The sequence below is a fragment of the Pteronotus mesoamericanus genome, unplaced genomic scaffold (assembly GCF_021234165.1).
Source record: "Pteronotus mesoamericanus isolate MK-2021 breed Mesoamerican mustached bat unplaced genomic scaffold, CSHL_Meso_final contig_78, whole genome shotgun sequence".
NCBI classification, from domain to species: domain Eukaryota; kingdom Metazoa; phylum Chordata; class Mammalia; order Chiroptera; family Mormoopidae; genus Pteronotus; species Pteronotus mesoamericanus.
In genome coordinates, this window is record NW_026555258.1 from 12,791,951 (window position 1) to 12,809,767 (window position 17,817).

The following is a 17,817-nucleotide window of genomic DNA, read 5'->3' on the forward strand; positions in this document are numbered from 1 at the left end:
AACACTAAGCCAGGATTTTGTCTCAGTTTCCACACTTGCACACTGGAGAGGTGGGAGGACCCTCCAGTGTTTCAGGACTCAGTTAGAATTCCTGGATTTGGGTCCTGAGTCTCTTACTTTAGCTGTGGGGCTTTGGGCAGATCACCTAACTTTTCATTTCTAACATCTTCTAAATCTAACAGAACAACATGTTTTTCCGTTGGGATAAAAAAATAGGATAGTTTTTTTTTTGTCATGTAACAAATGAGTTCCTGGAGCCTACACTGGGCTTGACCTTAATTTACACTCAGAGCTGTAATGGACAGGCAAGGCCCTGCTGCTCCCTAAAGCTCACCCTCTACTGGGGGAGATGGAAAAATAAACATGAAAGCAAAGTCACAAGATAATTTCAGTCAGTAGTGAATCCTACGAAGAAAATAGAAAGAGGCATGTTAACATGGGTGATCTGGGAAGGTTGGAATGTGGGACAAGGCAGAATGAAGAGTCTGGGAAAAGAATATTGTAGGCCCATGGAGGGACAAGGGCAGAGACTGTCGGGAGGATATGACTGGCACACACAGGGACTGAAAAAGGACAGGGTGCCTGGTGTGTTCTGAATAAAGAAGAGAATGTTAGGAGATCAGAGGAAGGAGGGAGGCCAGAAAATAGAGCTAGTCCACTGTGTGCCAGAGGGGAGAAGAAATCATATCTCAGACCGCATGAAAAACACAAAACACACTGCAAGATGTATGTGTTGAACACGAGGTGGGAGGAAGGACTGGGGAGAATGGGGCAAAACGCAGGGAAAGAGAAGGCGACGTGGGTGTTCCCACATCTACGTTGCCCACTCACTCTGCGGAACACTGAAACATTCCATTTTAAAGTATAACAAGATTTTTCTTTCCCAAGGTATAATGAGATTGAGGGGAAAATATTCCATATGTTTAGCGTGGGTGAACTAGTGTTCAAATGAAACTCTCAACTATTGCCTTCCTGGGTTTTGTGAAGCAAAATTTATATGCCTGGCAATAATGGTGGCCTTTCTCTCTCTCTCTCTCTCTCTCTCATTTTCTCAGTTTTCCTTTCTGTGTGTGTGTGTGTGTGTGTGTGTGTGTCTTTGAGAACTGTGGGGACAGAATATTCTAGCCTAGCCAGCAGCTGTATATCTTTCAAGCAGTGGTTCCAGAGGCCAAACCCCCCTCCGAATTATTTACGACTCCCATTGAAGCCTGCCGGATTCAGGTGCCCATCCAGGAGGTCAGCAATGGGCCTCTTTGTTGGACGCAGGTCATCAGGAGACGACCCTGGCAGTGACTGCTCTGTGAACCTCCGCCACTGTAGAAATGGTTATGTAACTTTAAAACAGTAATGACATTTTGCAGAAAAGTGCTTTTTAATTGCTATGTCTTCATTATTCTCTTTCAAATTTGCCCAGGAGATTCTGCCTCAGAGACAGCTCATGTGTTCTGAGTTTCCATTTTTAAAGAGCAGCCAGTTTTGCATTTCAGCTTCTCCCAGAAACCCCCCAACCCCAAACTTCATCTGTTTTCCGTTGCATTAAATGGGGTAGGTAATATTGCCTTTTGTATCCTTGCCAAACAGAGAAATGATTTGACGCAATTTTCTAAAAATGCTCTCCCCAAATTCCTTTTGGGCTGGGAGCAAGAATAGAATATTTTATCCCCTACAAAAGGGAGAAAGAAAATGATGAGCAAGCTAGAAAAATAGGACTGTGAGTATAGTCTATAGAATTCCTTTAAGCAACAGAAACTTAACCCCAATCCATAGACTCAGATGCCTATAGGGGATAGGGATCAGCTAAAAATAAATTTTGCTTTTGCTTTGGAAGTAAAAATTGTGATACAGATAAAATGACTCAATAATGCATACTTGGAAAGGATTGCAGACTTAGTTTAGAAGGAACTTTTCTGCTTGATTTGACTTGTTTTGCCCACCTTTTGGTATTTGTATTATGTCCCTGTACAGCAAACCCTTCCAAGCAGTCACTCAAACTCCCGTGGACCCTTGCTCACCAATGTGGCCCTCACCCAGGCTCGCCCAAGCTATAAAGCTCTGTTAGAGCGCCTTCCATGCACGTTGATATAGGATCCACATTCCTGAATAGCCCTTCCACCCCTGCCTAGAATTCTATACCCTGCTTCTGTGAAGTCTCTCCAAATATCAAAAGACTGCCTTCTGAGTATTATCTTCTTCTGAGTAAATACCCACAACTATTGTTCATTCATTCTGTTCAGTTCTGTTGAAACTTTAAAAAACTTTAATCAGAGGAGTACCATTATCACATCTTCATCAACAAAAGGAATAATTAACATTTACTTGCTACTTGCGAGGAACTGTTCCAGACATTTTGCATAAATTCTTGCACTTTGTCCTCCCAGCAACTTTCTGATGTAGGTACTAAAAGTATTTTACTGTTCTAGAAAAGAAAATGGAGTCTTAGAAAGGGAGGATAACTTGCTTGAGATGACGCAAGTAGTGAGAGGGGAGCCAGACTCTAGCCGTGCCCCGTTTTTAGCTCCCTTATTGTGGTTTCCAACCGTACGCCATGCCAGAGGCCCAAGCTGCATTCCCATAATGCCTCTCTCCAATAGTCTTTTTGAGATTCCATATGAACACAAGTTGAAATGGTGGAGTTTGTTTTTTTAAAATAATTTGAAGATGAGAGAGGGGAAGATAAAAATCTAGAAACACAACTGTGAAGCAGGGAGTGAGAGAAATGTTGAGTTTATTCAGCAAATCCCTAATGAACAGGGTAGGGAGTGTCCCTGAAGCATGAATGATGAAAAAAAATTAATCCAAATAACAGTTCTCTTTTACACAGTGGGTAGTAAAACCATTAAGCTCATATGCATTCGTGGCTAAAACTGTTAGCGGCTCCAAATGAGGTAGAGAGAAATGTCCCAGGTGAAAGTACATTAATGAACTAATTTAACCCAGGGCTGTCCTTCCATCTGGGCACCAGAGGCTACGCTGACATTTCAAGGGTACAGGAGGAGAACTCATGCCCAGATGAACCCTTCTCCATCATTGGCTCTGAGGAGTAAGACTTCGATAAGCTCCAGTATAGACAAAAGATCATGAGATGTGATCATGAGTACTCACAACCAACCACGGGTTAGCCACTTTCCCTCAGTGGGCCCTGGCTGCTTCATTAAAAAAAAAAAAAGAAAAGAAAAGAGAGAAAATTAATTCACTCTGATATCATTTTTCCGCTGATATTTTATTTTTTAAGGTACAATGGTCTTATGAAATTGTATCACTCTTGATGTGTCATTCTTACCCTTGAAATTTACCAAAGTATCCCCATGAGCCCCAGAATGAAGTTCAAATTCCTTAGTATGTATTTAAGGTCTTGGCACTCCGCCCTCCGCTCCTTTCTGATACCTGCTCCCCTACAGCAGGCACCCCCGCCCGCCCAAGTTCATTGCGTTCACAGACACGTTAGGTCTTTGTTCTTGCTGTTCCTCTCTTCAGGATATTCTTCCTGTTCTTTTTACACAGTGATTCCTTATTTACTTTCAACCAGCCCAAATACCATCTCCTCTACAAAGGTTTCCCTGCTCTCCAAGCCGTGTTATTTGCAGTCTCCGGCTGCCCGTTGCCTCGCAGGGCCGCCTCTGCTTCAGGTCTATAAAGCTGTGTTATGATGATGTGTGTCTGTGTCTATCCCTGCTGATTATATTGCAAACTCCCCAAGGGCTGAGATCGTGTCTTTTTTTTATCTCCTTTTTTTTTTTTTTTTTTTTTTATCTCTGTAGACCTAGTGCCTGGCTCAGGACTTGTGCTTCATAAATAGGGTTCATAAATATTTGAAGAAAGGAAAAGGAAAGAAATGAAGGAAATAGGAAAAAATAAACAGTAATCTTGTACTTTCAATAAGAGTTTTCTCCCAAAATGGAGAAGTGTCTATATTAAGACCTCAGTCTTAATATAACTGAATAGAGTATGCATTTCAGAGATGGCCAAGGTCATGGCCTGAGAAGTTGAAGTAGAAGCAGTGCAGCTGGAGGCCTCACCGATTACGCCCTGTCTGGATCTAGGCAGGCCCTGAGATATTTTGGTTCCCGTACACAGGGGGAAAGCTAGCAGCTTCCGATTCCTACCCATCACCTTTTGAAGCTGTTAATGAAACACCTTTTTAAACCCCTCTGTTTCCTCTTCTTGCTATTCTCACACAGGTCTGCAGATCATCTTCCCACAGTATCTACAGGAGAAGTTTGTCCAGTCAGCCCTGAGCTACATCATGTGCAACGGCGAGGGCGAGTACGTGTGCCAGAACAGCCAGTGCCGATGCCAGTGTGCGGAGGAGTTCCCCCAGTGCAACTGCCCCATCACCGACATCCAGATCATGGAGTACACGCTGGCCAACATGGCCAAATCCTGGGCCGAAGCTTACAAGGACCTGGAGAATTCAGGTATGCAGCCGAACTTGGTTCTGCTGTGTGAACGGCCCTGAGCCCAGTCTGGAAAAGGGAACTCTGACTGGGATCAGGCTGCTGTGAGGAGAGAACAGCGACTGACCCCCACCCCCACCCTTTCACTTCGGAGAGTCCAGAGCTCTCATGGGGTAGGCACTCAATAAATCGCCAGTGAGTGAGATAATGAATAGTGTAATCAGGTTTGTGGTCCTGTGATGTATTGTCTCTGTTGTACCCAGAAGATAGAGAGAGTAATGCCACACAGTGCACAGGAAGCCTCTGGAGAATGGAGAGTTAAATGCATTTGTATTAATTCCCGAGTCTGCGTGTCTGTCAGTCTCTCTAAATAAATAAGCACACATATATGTGTAAATATGTATATGTGTATATACATATATATGTAGATGTTCATACAGATACCCAAAGAATTCACAGACCATCAAAGCCGGAAGTCACTGCTCAGGTCACTTAGCTATTTCCTGCTTTTCATGGCTTGGGGAGGAAAGGCAGCCACCTAGGGCCATGAAGTGGATGAGGTGCAGAGTTGGATCTCAGCCCTCCTGCAGCTTCTAGTTAATGGAAAAACCAGGCATTACTCACATAGCCATGCAGGTAATTGACATTTTAATCATATCTGAAGAACAAGAAGCTTCTGTGAGCCCGTCGCGTAGAGCTGGAGGTTGACGGGGTCAGGAAGGTCAGGGAGGCCGCCCTGAGGAAGAGCAGGAGTCTGTGCGTCTGACTGTGATGCAGAGCTTGGAGGGTGAGTGTGGGCCAAGCAGGGGAGGCCATCCCCAGGCGCCGAGGAGAGAGGTGCCTGCGATGCAGGTTAGGGCGATGGCATAGGGAGTCAAAGGGTAAACATGCAAAGATGCTGAGCTATGTACAAGGGAGAATTAGCAGGACTTGAGAAAGGAAGGGTGAGATGAGATCTAAGAGCTTCTTTTAGGCGGGCCTGTCAGATACTTTGATGGATGTTGGTACCATTCACGGAGCTAGAACACCCTGCAAGGTTTGGAAAGAAAACTATGTATTCTATTTTGGACATGAAAAGCTTGGGAATCCTTGAGACTTCCACGAAGAGATGCCAAATAATGGCATAAAATATGTACTCAGATATCTGTTAAATAAATGGACAAATACAGAGAGCATTACTGTTTTTAAAACAACTTTATATTCCTTAAATCTATTACAAGAACTGCATTAGAGTAAGTAATGATGTTGCTGTATTGCAGAGGAGGGAGGGCACCCAGACCCAGTGCCTTCCCCAGGGTTACATAGTAAATGATGGAGTCGGTAATGGAATCCCTGATTCTAAACCCAGTGCTCACAGCAGCTTTTGAACCTTATTAATTCTACTTTATCCCCCAGTCCTCAGCTCCCTCATCTGATAAATGAGAGGACATGTTTATGTGTTTAATTTTTGAATTTATTCAAATATGTAGCCAAGAACGCTTTTGATCAAACAAAATCATACCTTGGAGCCACTGTGTACCAGAGATAAAAGCTGAGCTCTGTTAAGCTATATTTGAAAACCACTGGTTTCCATGAACTCGTAAGTCCCCAACCAGCTCTGAGCGCACATGATGCATCAGTGATTCTGCTCTTAAAAGGTCATGCAGCTCCAATGGAGCTGCGGACGCCTTAACAAACCTGCACCCATTAGTCCACTTACAATCCTTGGAATGCAGAGAAGCGGGAGGGTCAGGACGGAAATGCATTGCGATGATTGTTTGGTCTCAAACAAAAGCAGCGTTTGATGAAATGCTTTTGCAAAGAGGTTCTCCCCATTGCTAAAGAGCAGAGAAGAATGTCAGCCCCGTGCACAAGCAAAAAGGGTTTTTAGCATATAGTCCTTATTCCCAAGGCAAAGAACTACTTTGAGGAGGTGGGTGGGATGCTAAGATGCTGAGATTTTGCAGGGTAAGCTGAACAGTCCATGGAAATTATTAGCGCCATGCTTTCTCCCCAGAGGAGCACACGTTTACTCTAGATATCCTGTCCTTATCCATTTGAAATGTTTTTACCCATTAAGACAAATCCATCCATACATACATGTCTTTGTGGCATGCGCATGTGTACTTGCCTCCTTCTCATTTTCAGCACCGGGTAATTTGGAGGGATTTATGACCAGCCAAAGATAAAAGCCACAGATGATGGCTCCACAGTTTGGTGGTCAAATAGGACCAAATTCACACGTGCAAATGGGGGTCTGCTTGTCCTTATTGACAGGGAACCCTTCCACTTTTAGTCAAGAAGGTATTGGGTTGGCCAAAAAGTCTGTTTCGTGTTTTCTGTAAAGTAAGAGACACATTTTTCATTTTCACCAATAACTTCATTGATTTCGGTCTTTTGAGTATGCCGGCCATCTCCCACATGGTAGGACATTGATTGTTCTCAGTTAATGTCTTGATTTGATCACTATCAACTTCAACTGGTCTACCCAACTATGGAGCATCATCCAGCGAGAAATCTCCAGCACAATACTTTGCAAACCACTTTTGGCGTGTTCAATCAGTCACAGCACCTTCTCCATACACTGCACAAATCTTTTTTTGTGTGTGTTTCAGTTGTATTTTTACCTTTCTTGAAATAATAAAGCATAATATGCCAAAAGTGTTGGGTGTTTTCTCCCATCTTCAATATTAAAATGGCTACGCAAAAATTTACCAATTTTGATTAAACTTTTTTAAAAAATGCTGATGTGACAGCTGTCACAATACAATCTAACAAAGTTGTTTAGAATGAAGTGAAAGACAACTCAGCGCTAATCGGGAAAAAACCAAACAAACATTTTTGGCCAACTCAATAAATCATTTTACTTGTAAATTAATGTTTTCTTATCTGACCCAAATTTGGGTTCATGGAAAGGACTGTCACCTCCAAGGTGAGCGGAGCCGCCTTCAGGGTAAGCTGCGTGTCTTCCCCGGGAGGAACGTTGGCCCGGCCGGGGCAGCGGAGCCTGGGCCGGGGCCCTGCCTGCAGCCTGCTCCCTGAATGCACCCATCAGTGCAGCCCCGCGGCACCCTTTCAATCTTCTGCTTCCATCCATTGAGCACTTTCCATATTTCGGGAACTATTTAGGCAGGTGCAGTCCTGTGTCACCATCTCAACATTTGAATTAGATGCTATTGTACCAGCTCGACAGATGGGGAAATTGAAGCGTTGAGAGATTCATGGTGGCCCCGCTGCTGGGTGGTGAGACGCAGTCTGCAGGCGCATATGCGTGTCTGACTGTCAGGAATGAGGGGCCTGAGTTCTCAAGGAGTCAGAGGCAGTTTTCCTGTGCGTATGTGTTCAGCGCCTTTTATTTCTTTGTTTCTCCCAATACACTGATCCTCCTTTTTGTGTTGAGAGTCAGTGCAACATTCTAACAGCATCAGATTCGGAACCAGTCTGGAGTTCTCTCATCACTGGCTGTGTGGCCTTGACAAGCTAATTAACTTCTCTGTGCCCTAGTTTCTAGAAAAGGGGGCACTAAAAGTACCCACCTCGTAGGTTTGCTATAAAATCACTTATATGTGTTTTTTTTTGTGTTAGGTGTTTAAGACTGAAACTGGGGCTTATCAAGAGCTGTACAAGCATTTTTTAAAAACATAAAATGAATGCCTAATGTACCTGAAATTTCCTTTTAGGTTTTAGAACATAAAGTGAAAATATTAGGCTCAAGATACATATACACGTGCATTTTATTTTATGTATAATCTAATCACTTTACCTTTTCACCTGCGGAATGATTAACCGCTTAATTCTTTTAATTTCCGCACCAGTTGAAGGGGGACGTGGCAGCGGTAGACCAGGGAGAATTAGATCGGAAAACAGCAGCCCCAGCTTCAGTCCTGCCTCTTGGCACTCATGGGCTGTTCTACCTTCAGAAAGTCATTTCTCACTTTGCACTTCAGTTTCCCGATATGCAGGACGAAAAAGCTGACCCAGATAATTTCTAAGTCTGTGTCAAGTCGTAGCACATGCTGACACCCGGAAACTCACTCAGTGGCACAGAGGCAGAAGCCTTCTCCCAGGAGACTCAAGAGTTTGTCTCCATCTCTTAAGCTGGAGTTTCCCAAAATGGGACATGACATAAGATGGCATGAACAGACAACTTCCCAGGAGGCTGGGTCACACAGCAGGGGACGTTGATCCATTTCAGTTCTCATACCTAAAGATTACATGAAAGAGAATGTTTCAGTTGGTACAAGCATGTCCTTGATGCCTATCTATCACTTGCTGCTTCTCTGTATTTCAAAGCGAGAGCAGGTACAGGGATTTGGTCAGGTAGCAGGTAATAGTATCTGGCCAGAATTTATTAACATTGTTGTCATCATACTGATTTTTACAGCTCCCTTTCTACTGAAGGCATGCGATCATGGTTTTCTATGTAGCATAGAACTGGATAAAAATTGAGTTTAACCGATGCTGAGTAAATATAAATCCAAGTGATAGGTGCCTATTGTCGTCCAGTTGGCATTCAGATGACCGACGTTTGGGAAGCCCTGTCTCCTACAGGAAGCGGGTTCCCTCCCGTAGCAGCCAAGTTGAAGACCCTTATGGAAAGCACAGGAGCCCCAGCCCTCCCTCCTGGGAGCGGAGCAGGCCAGTGCCCTGTTCATGAGTCTCCAGCAAGTTAGTTTCATTTGCAGGCCTCCTTTGTTGGTCTGTGGGCCGCCTCAGCTGGGGCTCTCATGCTCAGTCCTTCTCTCCTGGCCTTTGTCTCCCACTAGATGAGTTTAAATCTTTTATGAAGCGTCTCCCCAGCAACCACTTCCTGACCATCGGGAGCATCCATCAGCACTGGGGCAACGACTGGGACCTGCAGAACCGCTACAAGCTCCTGCAGAGCTCCATGGAGGCCCAGAGGCAGAAGATCCAACGCACCGCCCGCAAGCTCTTCGGCCTTAGCGTCCGTTGCCGCCACAATCCCAACCACCAGCTACCTAGAGAGAGGTAAGTGCTGGCTCCCCCTACCGCCTCTGCAGGCTCAGACCTGGTGCTAGCTTATGTTCGCTTGCCGCAGAGGGAGGTGCAGTGCAGGTGATGCATTTGGAGGTGGCAAGAGAGGCCTTGCATGGTCCAGAACAACAGTTTTCTGCACCGTCTCTGGCTTCTCCCCTGCTGCCTCTGGCCGCACTGAAACAATGGATTTCTCACTGTTTTCTGACTCTGCCCTGAACTTTCAGCCTCTGTGCTCTGTCTAATCCATCTGACTGAGGAAAGGAACTAACAAGAGCCTTGACTGCTACCGGAAATTATTCTGGTTGCTTTAAATGCATTTTCTCTTTCAATTTATAACTACTTGGGAAAGCAGATGTTAGGATTGCTATCTTAAGGGTGAAGAAACGGGCCTACCTAATTAATTAGTCAACTGTTTACTGAGGGCCTTTGATCAGGGCAGGAGTAGAGTGAAGCAAGCAAGGCACCTGCCATGAAAAATTTAAGGGAGCACTCCCTCTCCGGGTCCTGGGAGTGCAGGGTCCTCACCTGAGGGTGAGCTCCTCCTTAAATGCTCCGATGCCTCACCTTGCCTCACCCTAGTCCCAGCCCTGCCCTTGATGTACCAGGTGTGCTGATGAATGGCAAACGCAGGGTGAACAAGCCAGACAGCATTTAGGGGTGTCTTCTCTCCCAGGGACCCAGAGGGAAGGGGTCGGGATTCATATCCAGGTCTTTCACATTCCGTCTCCCAGGGCATTTGTGAGCTAGGCGCATCCGGGGTTTTCTGCGGCAGTGGCTCGGGGCTTCCACATGGGCACTGAGGAAGAGCGAGAACACAGGTTTGGGGACTCTCTGCCCTGCTTCAGCCAGAGCAGCTCACACCTCATGTGTGGGAGTTCCATGTTCGATGACATTTGAAAAGAGATCTGCTTTTTAAAAAGACTGTGGCTAAGTCACATTCACTGAACAGATTCTTTGCCAGCCACATATTGGTATGTATGGGTGTTACCCCCGTACACACACTGTAAAACTGAAGCTCAGAGAAGTGAAGTGATTGGTCCAAAGCTGCAGTGTAAAAGTCAGTGGCTATGAGGGGGAGGTGATTTTGTTCCAGGGCACATTTAGAACTGTCTGAGGACGTTTATGATTATCTTCTCAGGGGTGGAGGTGCTACTGTCCAGGGTGGCTGCAGCAACAAAGTTAGAAGTCAGTGGCATTGAGGTTTGGAAACCCAAACGTAAGAGGAAGAGACAAGATGCCCCAACTTTGTGAAGCTAAATACTACGTTCTTAATTGCCATGATCTATGGGCACTCAATTTGAAAATCACTGTACTTGTCTAAACAGTCTCCCTCCGTCCCAAACACCCCTATCCAGGCACCCATTTTACTCTAATTTTTCTAAACTCAGATAAAATGCTGCCTCTTTCATGAAGTCTTCCCAGATTGCACCAGCCAATATAGAAGGTTGTCCTCATTTTAAGATCCCAAGATCCCATGAACCTAAAAACCCTGCCTCAGTCAGCATATTTTTCCTGTGTTTTCCCATTGTAAAACCTCTTTCTTCTACACTTCTCTGTGCTCATCCTTGCTCTCTCCACTCTCTTCAACTCTGAGCCTTTTGCTTTGCCCTGAGTATGTGATAATTATTTTGTGAATCAGAATTTCTCTGGCAGTTGCTCACTTGTTGCAGTGCTGCAGAATCAGAGACTAGGAAAGAGGTTCCATCACAAAATGGCTTCCTTGTCAACTGCAACAGACGCCCCAACGGCCACCACGAGTGAGTGTGTGAGGGAGACTCCGCTTAGATCCATCCGGGGTGTGTCCTGTGACCTGGAGCGGGCACTCTGAGAGACGCAGGGATGACCGCAGGAAACAGCGCTGTGGAAGAAGTCTTTACGGGAGGAGTGAGGAGTTCTGTCGGCAATCAGGAAAACTCCGCAGATAGGGCTTGCTAGGGCTGACGTAGCAAAGCGCCACACACTGAGGGGTTTAAATGGCATATCGATTTTCTCAGAGCTCCGGAGGCTGCAAGTCTGAGATGGAGGTGTTGGCAGGGTAGGTTTCTTCCGAGGCCTCTCTTTGGCATGTAGGTGGTCGTCTTCTCCCCGTGTTCACGTGGCCATCCTTCTGTGTGCATCTGAGTCCTAATCACCTCTTCTGCTGTGGATACTCGTCCTATTGGATTAGGGCTTATTTCAGGGACCTCGTTTAACTTCATTTCCATCGTTAAAGATCCTGCCTCTAAAACAGAGTCATATTCTGAGGCCCTGAGGTGAGGACTTGGACGTATGAATTGTGGGGAGATAGGATGCAGCATAAACACCATCTGGCTTTTGATAAGATCTTTAGATAAAGAAACTCTGCATCCCCAGGGCTGACTGCACTGAATGCAAATCGGGTGGAAAATGGTAACCATTACCTGGTTTGAAGCACATATACCTTCAGTGTTGCTGACTGTCACCTTAGAGAGTGAAGTGAGGGGTCCAAGGGCCCAAAGACACTGGGAAGACATTCATGAAAAGTAAAAAGAAGGTCCAGGCACAGGGCACAGAGCACCCAGGGTGTGCCAGGCCTGGGGGAGGCGTGGGAGCTCTGGGACAGGAGCTACAGGCATTAGGAGGGAGGAGGAACGAGGAACGGCACTGAGTGATAGAAAGAACACTTTGGATAGGCAGGCGGCTGAATTTGAGATCGTACCCTACCACTAGCGAGCTCTGTGACCTTGAGCAAGTCACTTCCCTTTTCTGAGCACAGAGGCCCACTTCCTGCACAGGCTGTCGGGTGTAGACAGCTAGAGGTGTCCTGCCACCACCAAGGCCCTCCAAGAAGGAACTCGCAGCGCTGCCTTCCCTCCTTGTAAGATGAGAAAACTTGCCCGAATCGTAGCATCCCTCCTGCACTCACCTGGACAGGATGTCTGGAATTCCACCTGGGCAAGCTGCGCAATTACATTCACTTATGGGGTATTGAATGCTGGGTTCTGGGGGAGGCGGGCACAGAATCTTGGCCTGTGCAGGTCCATTTGAAGCCGAACCTCCTTGCTGGTGGGGGGCTGCTCCCTGACATCCGAATCGAAGGCTTTCACGAGCCTATCTCACACCAGCAGGCAGGATGCTTCCTTGCCACGGAGCAGTGTCAGGCGGAGGCGCTAACCCAGGGGACCTGGGGCCACCTGAGTTGAACGGGCTGGAATTTGTAAATGAACTGACTGCTAGGCTGCCATTTGTCTGTGTGCCAGGCTCTGTGGGAGATGAGTCCACCAACAGATACTGCCACCGCCGCGTGTGTCACGGGGATTCCCACTTTGGTCACAGAGGGGTGGTGTTGCGGAGTCTAGGAAGGAGAGGGAAGGAGCTATAGCCACACATGGACTGGGTCTGGATCTTGGCTCCGTCATTTATCAGCCAACAGGCTTTAGGCAACTCCCTCACCTCGTTTGCAGTGTGACATAATAACTCTTGCCTTCAGGTTAAGTGTGAGAATTAAGATTTTAAAATTTAAAAAGCCTAGTAAAATGCCTGACTCAGTTAAAAGAAAGTGGAAGACATACTAAGAGGGTGGGAGTTGGAGAGAGAGGGGGAGAGAGTTGTCACTTTGTATATGTATTCTAAATGTCAGACACTGTTCTGTGCATCTGGTATGAATTAACTAATTTCCTCCTTACTGTGACCTTGAACCTAGGCGTTCTTACTGTCTTACTGTTCTTATTTGATGGATAAGGGAACTGATGCACAGAGTTAAATAATGTGCCCAAGATCAATAAATACTATTATTTAATTTTATTTTTTCATTCACCATTTATCCCCCTATACCCTCTTTGACTTCCACCCACAGGGTGGATAAATGGTGACTGAAAAATAATTAAAGGTAAAATATATTATTTTATTGCTACTCAAAAGAGGTGTTTACCTATAAACTATAGTGAAAAGTCAAATACAGATCATGCGAAGTTTGCTTCAAGGTGTGCTGGGACCTGTGTATTGGGCTGCAAGGCAGAGGGTGTTCTGCTTATCAACTCATGCTAAACAGTTCTCCCCAAGACTAGTGGCTCGAAACAACACTCTGTTATCACTTGGCATGGTTCTGTAGGTTCCCTGGACCCAGCTGGGGGGTTTCTCAGATTGGTTGGTGCTGGAGTCATCTGGGGGCTTAACTGAACTTGATGTCCAAGACAGCTCACTCCCAAAGCCGGCAGTGATGCTGCTGTCACCTGGGATCTCAGGTGGGGCTGCCAATCAGAGTGTGAGCACCCGCCCTCTCCACGTAACCCGGAGTTCTTACAACACGGTAACACCCTGAGACCAAAAGGAAGCTGTAGAACTTCTTACAACTCAGCTTTGGAAGTCAGAGAGCATCACCTCTACTGTGTTCTGTTGGCTAAAAGCCCAGCCCAGATTCAAGGGTGTGAATACGGGGAGGTATGGGTTGCTGGGAGCACAGGGAGTCTTCTTTGGAGAGTTATTTACCACAGGATAAACTGAGTATAACTAGAGCTACAGGTGACTATCCTATTTGTTGGGCAAATAAGATTAATGGTGATAATAACAACAAACACAAACCAATAACAATTGCTTATGGAGTAGCTAGTGTAACTAGCATTGTGGCCTGCTTACATAGGAGCCCTGGGGGACTTACTACCATCTTTGAGCCTCAGTGTTCTCATCTGTAAAATGGGACTACTAATAGTACCAACCTCCTAAGTCTGTTTTGGAGATTAAATCCTATAATCCACATGAAGTACTTAGAACAGTGTCTGGCAGGTGGAAAACACTCAATACATGTTAGCTACTTTCCTTATTGTTATTCTTACCAGGCATTGATATTTTGCATATAAATTGTTCAGCCCACCGTAAGGCTCAGTGAGCTTGAGTATCGATGATGATGGCATATATTTTTTTCATCTAATCCTCACACACTATCTCTCTGTGAAGTTGATGCTGTTGAATTTGTTTCATAGATGAGGGAACTGATGAGTCTGATATGTAATTGCCTGTGCAAGGTCACAGGGCAGGTTCAGTGGCAGGAGTTGGAATTGTCTTACTGTTTTCATTTGGTGGGCTTGGGGGTTAAGAGCCCCGTGCAGGTTTTCAACAGAGTGCAGCAGCTGGGAGGGGCAGCTGTGCTTGGTTGGATTCCCTAGTTTGAGTGTATGTCGATGCCAAAGGCAGGGTTAGTTCCTCAAGGTCATGGGTTGGGGGGCCAGGATCAGAGTTCATAGTCTCTAACGTGGTGTGCAGAGATAACGGAAATGGCCCCGGTGTAGAGCCCTGAATCAGTTCTGAAGCCCAGGCAGACATCAGGCACATCTTCCGTAGTTAGAAAGAAGAGGTCAGGTTCAGTGCAGGTCAACGTAGCAAGCGTTTCCTGTGAGCTTATTCTGTGCTGGGCTCTGGAAGCACCAAGAAAAGTCAGACTCATCTACCCCAAGTGTAGTGCTTGTTGGAATGCAAGATATTTCCAGATCACGCTTGGCAATGACGGATCCATTTAGCCTATGCAAGAGCCGGCCCTGATGTCATGGCACTGTGATTGGACAGGTCGAGGGAAGGCCGGAACCCACAAGGAAGGTTTCTGAAGATTGTTTTGCTACCAGGAGATCTTACGTGGTACAGTTAAAAAGGGAGAAAGATTGGGAGGTAGACTTTGACTTTGGTCCTGCTATTATTGACACTGAGACTTTCCGAACCTTGGTTTTCTCATCTGCAAAATGGGCATAATAATTTCTTATTCCTGCCTCAGAGGGCCTGTGTCTGGAAGCACTTTTTAAACTCTGAGTATTGTAGGAAAGGAGGTAATGCAAGCAAGGTAGACTTGAAACCAAATTCATAAGGAAGAGAGCGAGGCTGAGCTTAGGTCCAAGGCAATATTTAATAGCTAATGCTTCTTAGACATTTACCACGCACCAGGCACTACTCAACACACTTTTACCTCATTGAATCAGGTAGCACTAACACTTCCTATTTTATGAATGGGGAAATTAAGAAACAGAGATGCTACATGATTTGCTAAAGTTTATACAGCAAATAAGAGGCAGGACTCCTTTCTGGTAACCTGTGCTGTTTTACCTGCCTGAGGCAAGATGATCCAAGGTTATGGATGGCCTGCTTAGATTAGAATAACATACTGTGTTGTAGTGGAAAGCACTTCTCATTGCAAAGAAGGGAAGGGGAGAAGGGAGAAAGGAAAGAAAAGAGGGAGAGAAAGAGGATACAAGAAGGTGGGAAAGAAGGGAGGAAGGGGGAGAGCAAAAGAGCCCCAAATCAGCACAGGCAATTCTGAATTAGCTGACTTCTGTGCAATTCCGTAAATGCTTATTGACCACCTGGTCTTCCAGCCCTGTGCCAGGTGCTGGAAGGCATTTAAAGACTCAAGCAACAGGGCCCTGGCTGGTGTGGCCTGTAAACTGAAAGGTCGTGGGTTCAAATTCTGGTCAAGTTCCGTCACAGGTCAGGATGTGTGCAGGAGGCAGCAGATCGATATTTCTCTCTCACATCCATGTTTCTCTTCCTCTCTCCCCTTTCTTCCCCGCCCCACACCCCTCTCTCTCTCTCTCTCAAAAAAAAAAAAAAAGTCTACTATTTAAAAAATAAAAAGAGAGACACAAGCAGCAGGGTCTTTGTCCTCCAACTCTCAGTTTCTAACATCAGAACGTGCTGAAGAGGACCCGGTTTGAACTGGGAGGCCTGAGTTCTAGCCCTGGCTCTGGCCTGGGGCAGGTGTTCTGGAGAACCCTGGGCGCAGTACCCACGCCTTGTGGGGGCGGAGTGCAGGCTGGGTGGTGAACTGGTAATTACCCCGCACCTTGAGAGCGACCTGTTGTCCATTTTCCTTATGGAATTCCTAATTAAAACTTATTTGGGAAAATTAAGGTGATGCATTATTTTATTTTTCTAAAATCATCTGGAAGTCACTGGGCTGTTTCTCTGAGGTCCTTCCCAGCTGTAGGAGGGGTGTCATAGGGAATGAGTAACAGTTCAACTCCCCAATATTGGTAGAAGGTCACTAATTGGATCTTTGGGCAGTATTGCTTTCAGGTGATACTAATTAGTCTATTTTAATGAGTCGTAGCCTAGAGTTCAAACTAAGGTCTTTCTTCCCCCAAAACACAATGGCCTTTTTACCTAAATCTTTCTTAATCTAATCACTTTCCAATTTATATTGCAGGCGTCAGTCAGGATTATTACTTAAGAATCACATTCTATCCTGTCACTACCTGCTTAAAACCTTTTGGTGACTGATCACCACTCTTAGGCGGAAGAGCAGAAACTTTTTTTTTAAATCATGTTTATTATATTACAGTTGTCAATTTTTCCCCCTTTTCCCTCCCCACCCATCCCACCCTGCCCCCCTCTCCCACAGTCAATTCCCACTCTTGTCCATGTCCATGGGTCATTCATACGTGTTTGTTTAGTCCCTTCTCCTTTTCACCATTGTCCTCCTTCCCCTTCCCCTCTGGTCACTGTCAGTCTGCTCCGTGTTTCCATGTCTGTGGTTTATTTTGTTCGTTAGTTTATTTCGTTGAATAGATTCCACTTATAGGTGAGATCATATGGTATTAGTCTTTCACCAACTAGCTTATTTCACTTAGCTTAATATTCTTCAGTTTCATCCATGTTGTTACAAAAGGTAGGAGTTCCTTCTTTCTTTTTTTTTTAATTCAAATTGATTTTATTTATTTTTTTAAATGTCAAGATCCATTATAAAATATTAAAAAATGTAATCCATTATAAAGTCTCAGCAATTAAAACAACATGACACCAGCACAGAAATAATCAAGTAGATCAATGAAGTAAAATGAGCACTGTAGAAACAAGTGTATGTATCTGTCTAACAATGTAATATATGATTAAATTGATATTTCAAATCAATGGGGAAATAAGGTTTATTCAACAAGTAAGGTGCATGGACCACTATTACTTGAAATAAAACAAATATAGAGCCCTATTTCACACATTAAACAAAAAATATTCAGGTGAGTTAAAAATCAATATGTAAACTCTAAGGAGTTTTTGGAGAAAATACAAAATAATATTTTTCTTACCCTGAAGTAACATGTTCATACCCAGAAGCTATAAAGTAAGATATTGATAATATGACCATGTTAAACATTTAAGACTATATAGTAATATATGTATAAAAAAAGTTAAAGGACAAGTAATAGAATAGGAGAGTATTTGCAACACATCTAAAAAAGAGTTAATAGGATTTTTTTAAGGAAAAAATTCTACAAACATTTAATAAAAAAATGGATAAAAATACCAAAAAAGTCATTTAAAGCTTTTTAAAAATAATAGACATAGGTAAGAAATTTACAAAAACAGGTTTAGTTTCAACAAATAAAAAAGTAACAATTAAAATAAGACATCATTGTCACAATCAGATTAAGTATTCAAAATATTGGTTATATAAAGTATTGGTGACTTTGAAAGGAACTGGGTATTAATAGACTCTTCATCTTCTTAAAGC

The 17,817-nt window shown here is 44.6% G+C and overlaps 1 protein-coding gene across 1 annotated transcript in view; it reads left to right on the top strand.

Annotated features, from left to right (window-relative positions):
* The window catches only part of BRINP1 (BMP/retinoic acid inducible neural specific 1), a 167,444-nt gene that overhangs the window by 129,483 nt on the left and 20,144 nt on the right, over positions 1–17,817 (top strand). The window contains exons 6-7 of the mRNA XM_054584471.1: positions 4,179–4,415; positions 9,140–9,362. Coding sequence (XP_054440446.1) covers positions 4,179–4,415; positions 9,140–9,362 — 460 coding nt within the window. The remainder of the gene's footprint in view (positions 1–4,178; positions 4,416–9,139; positions 9,363–17,817) is intronic.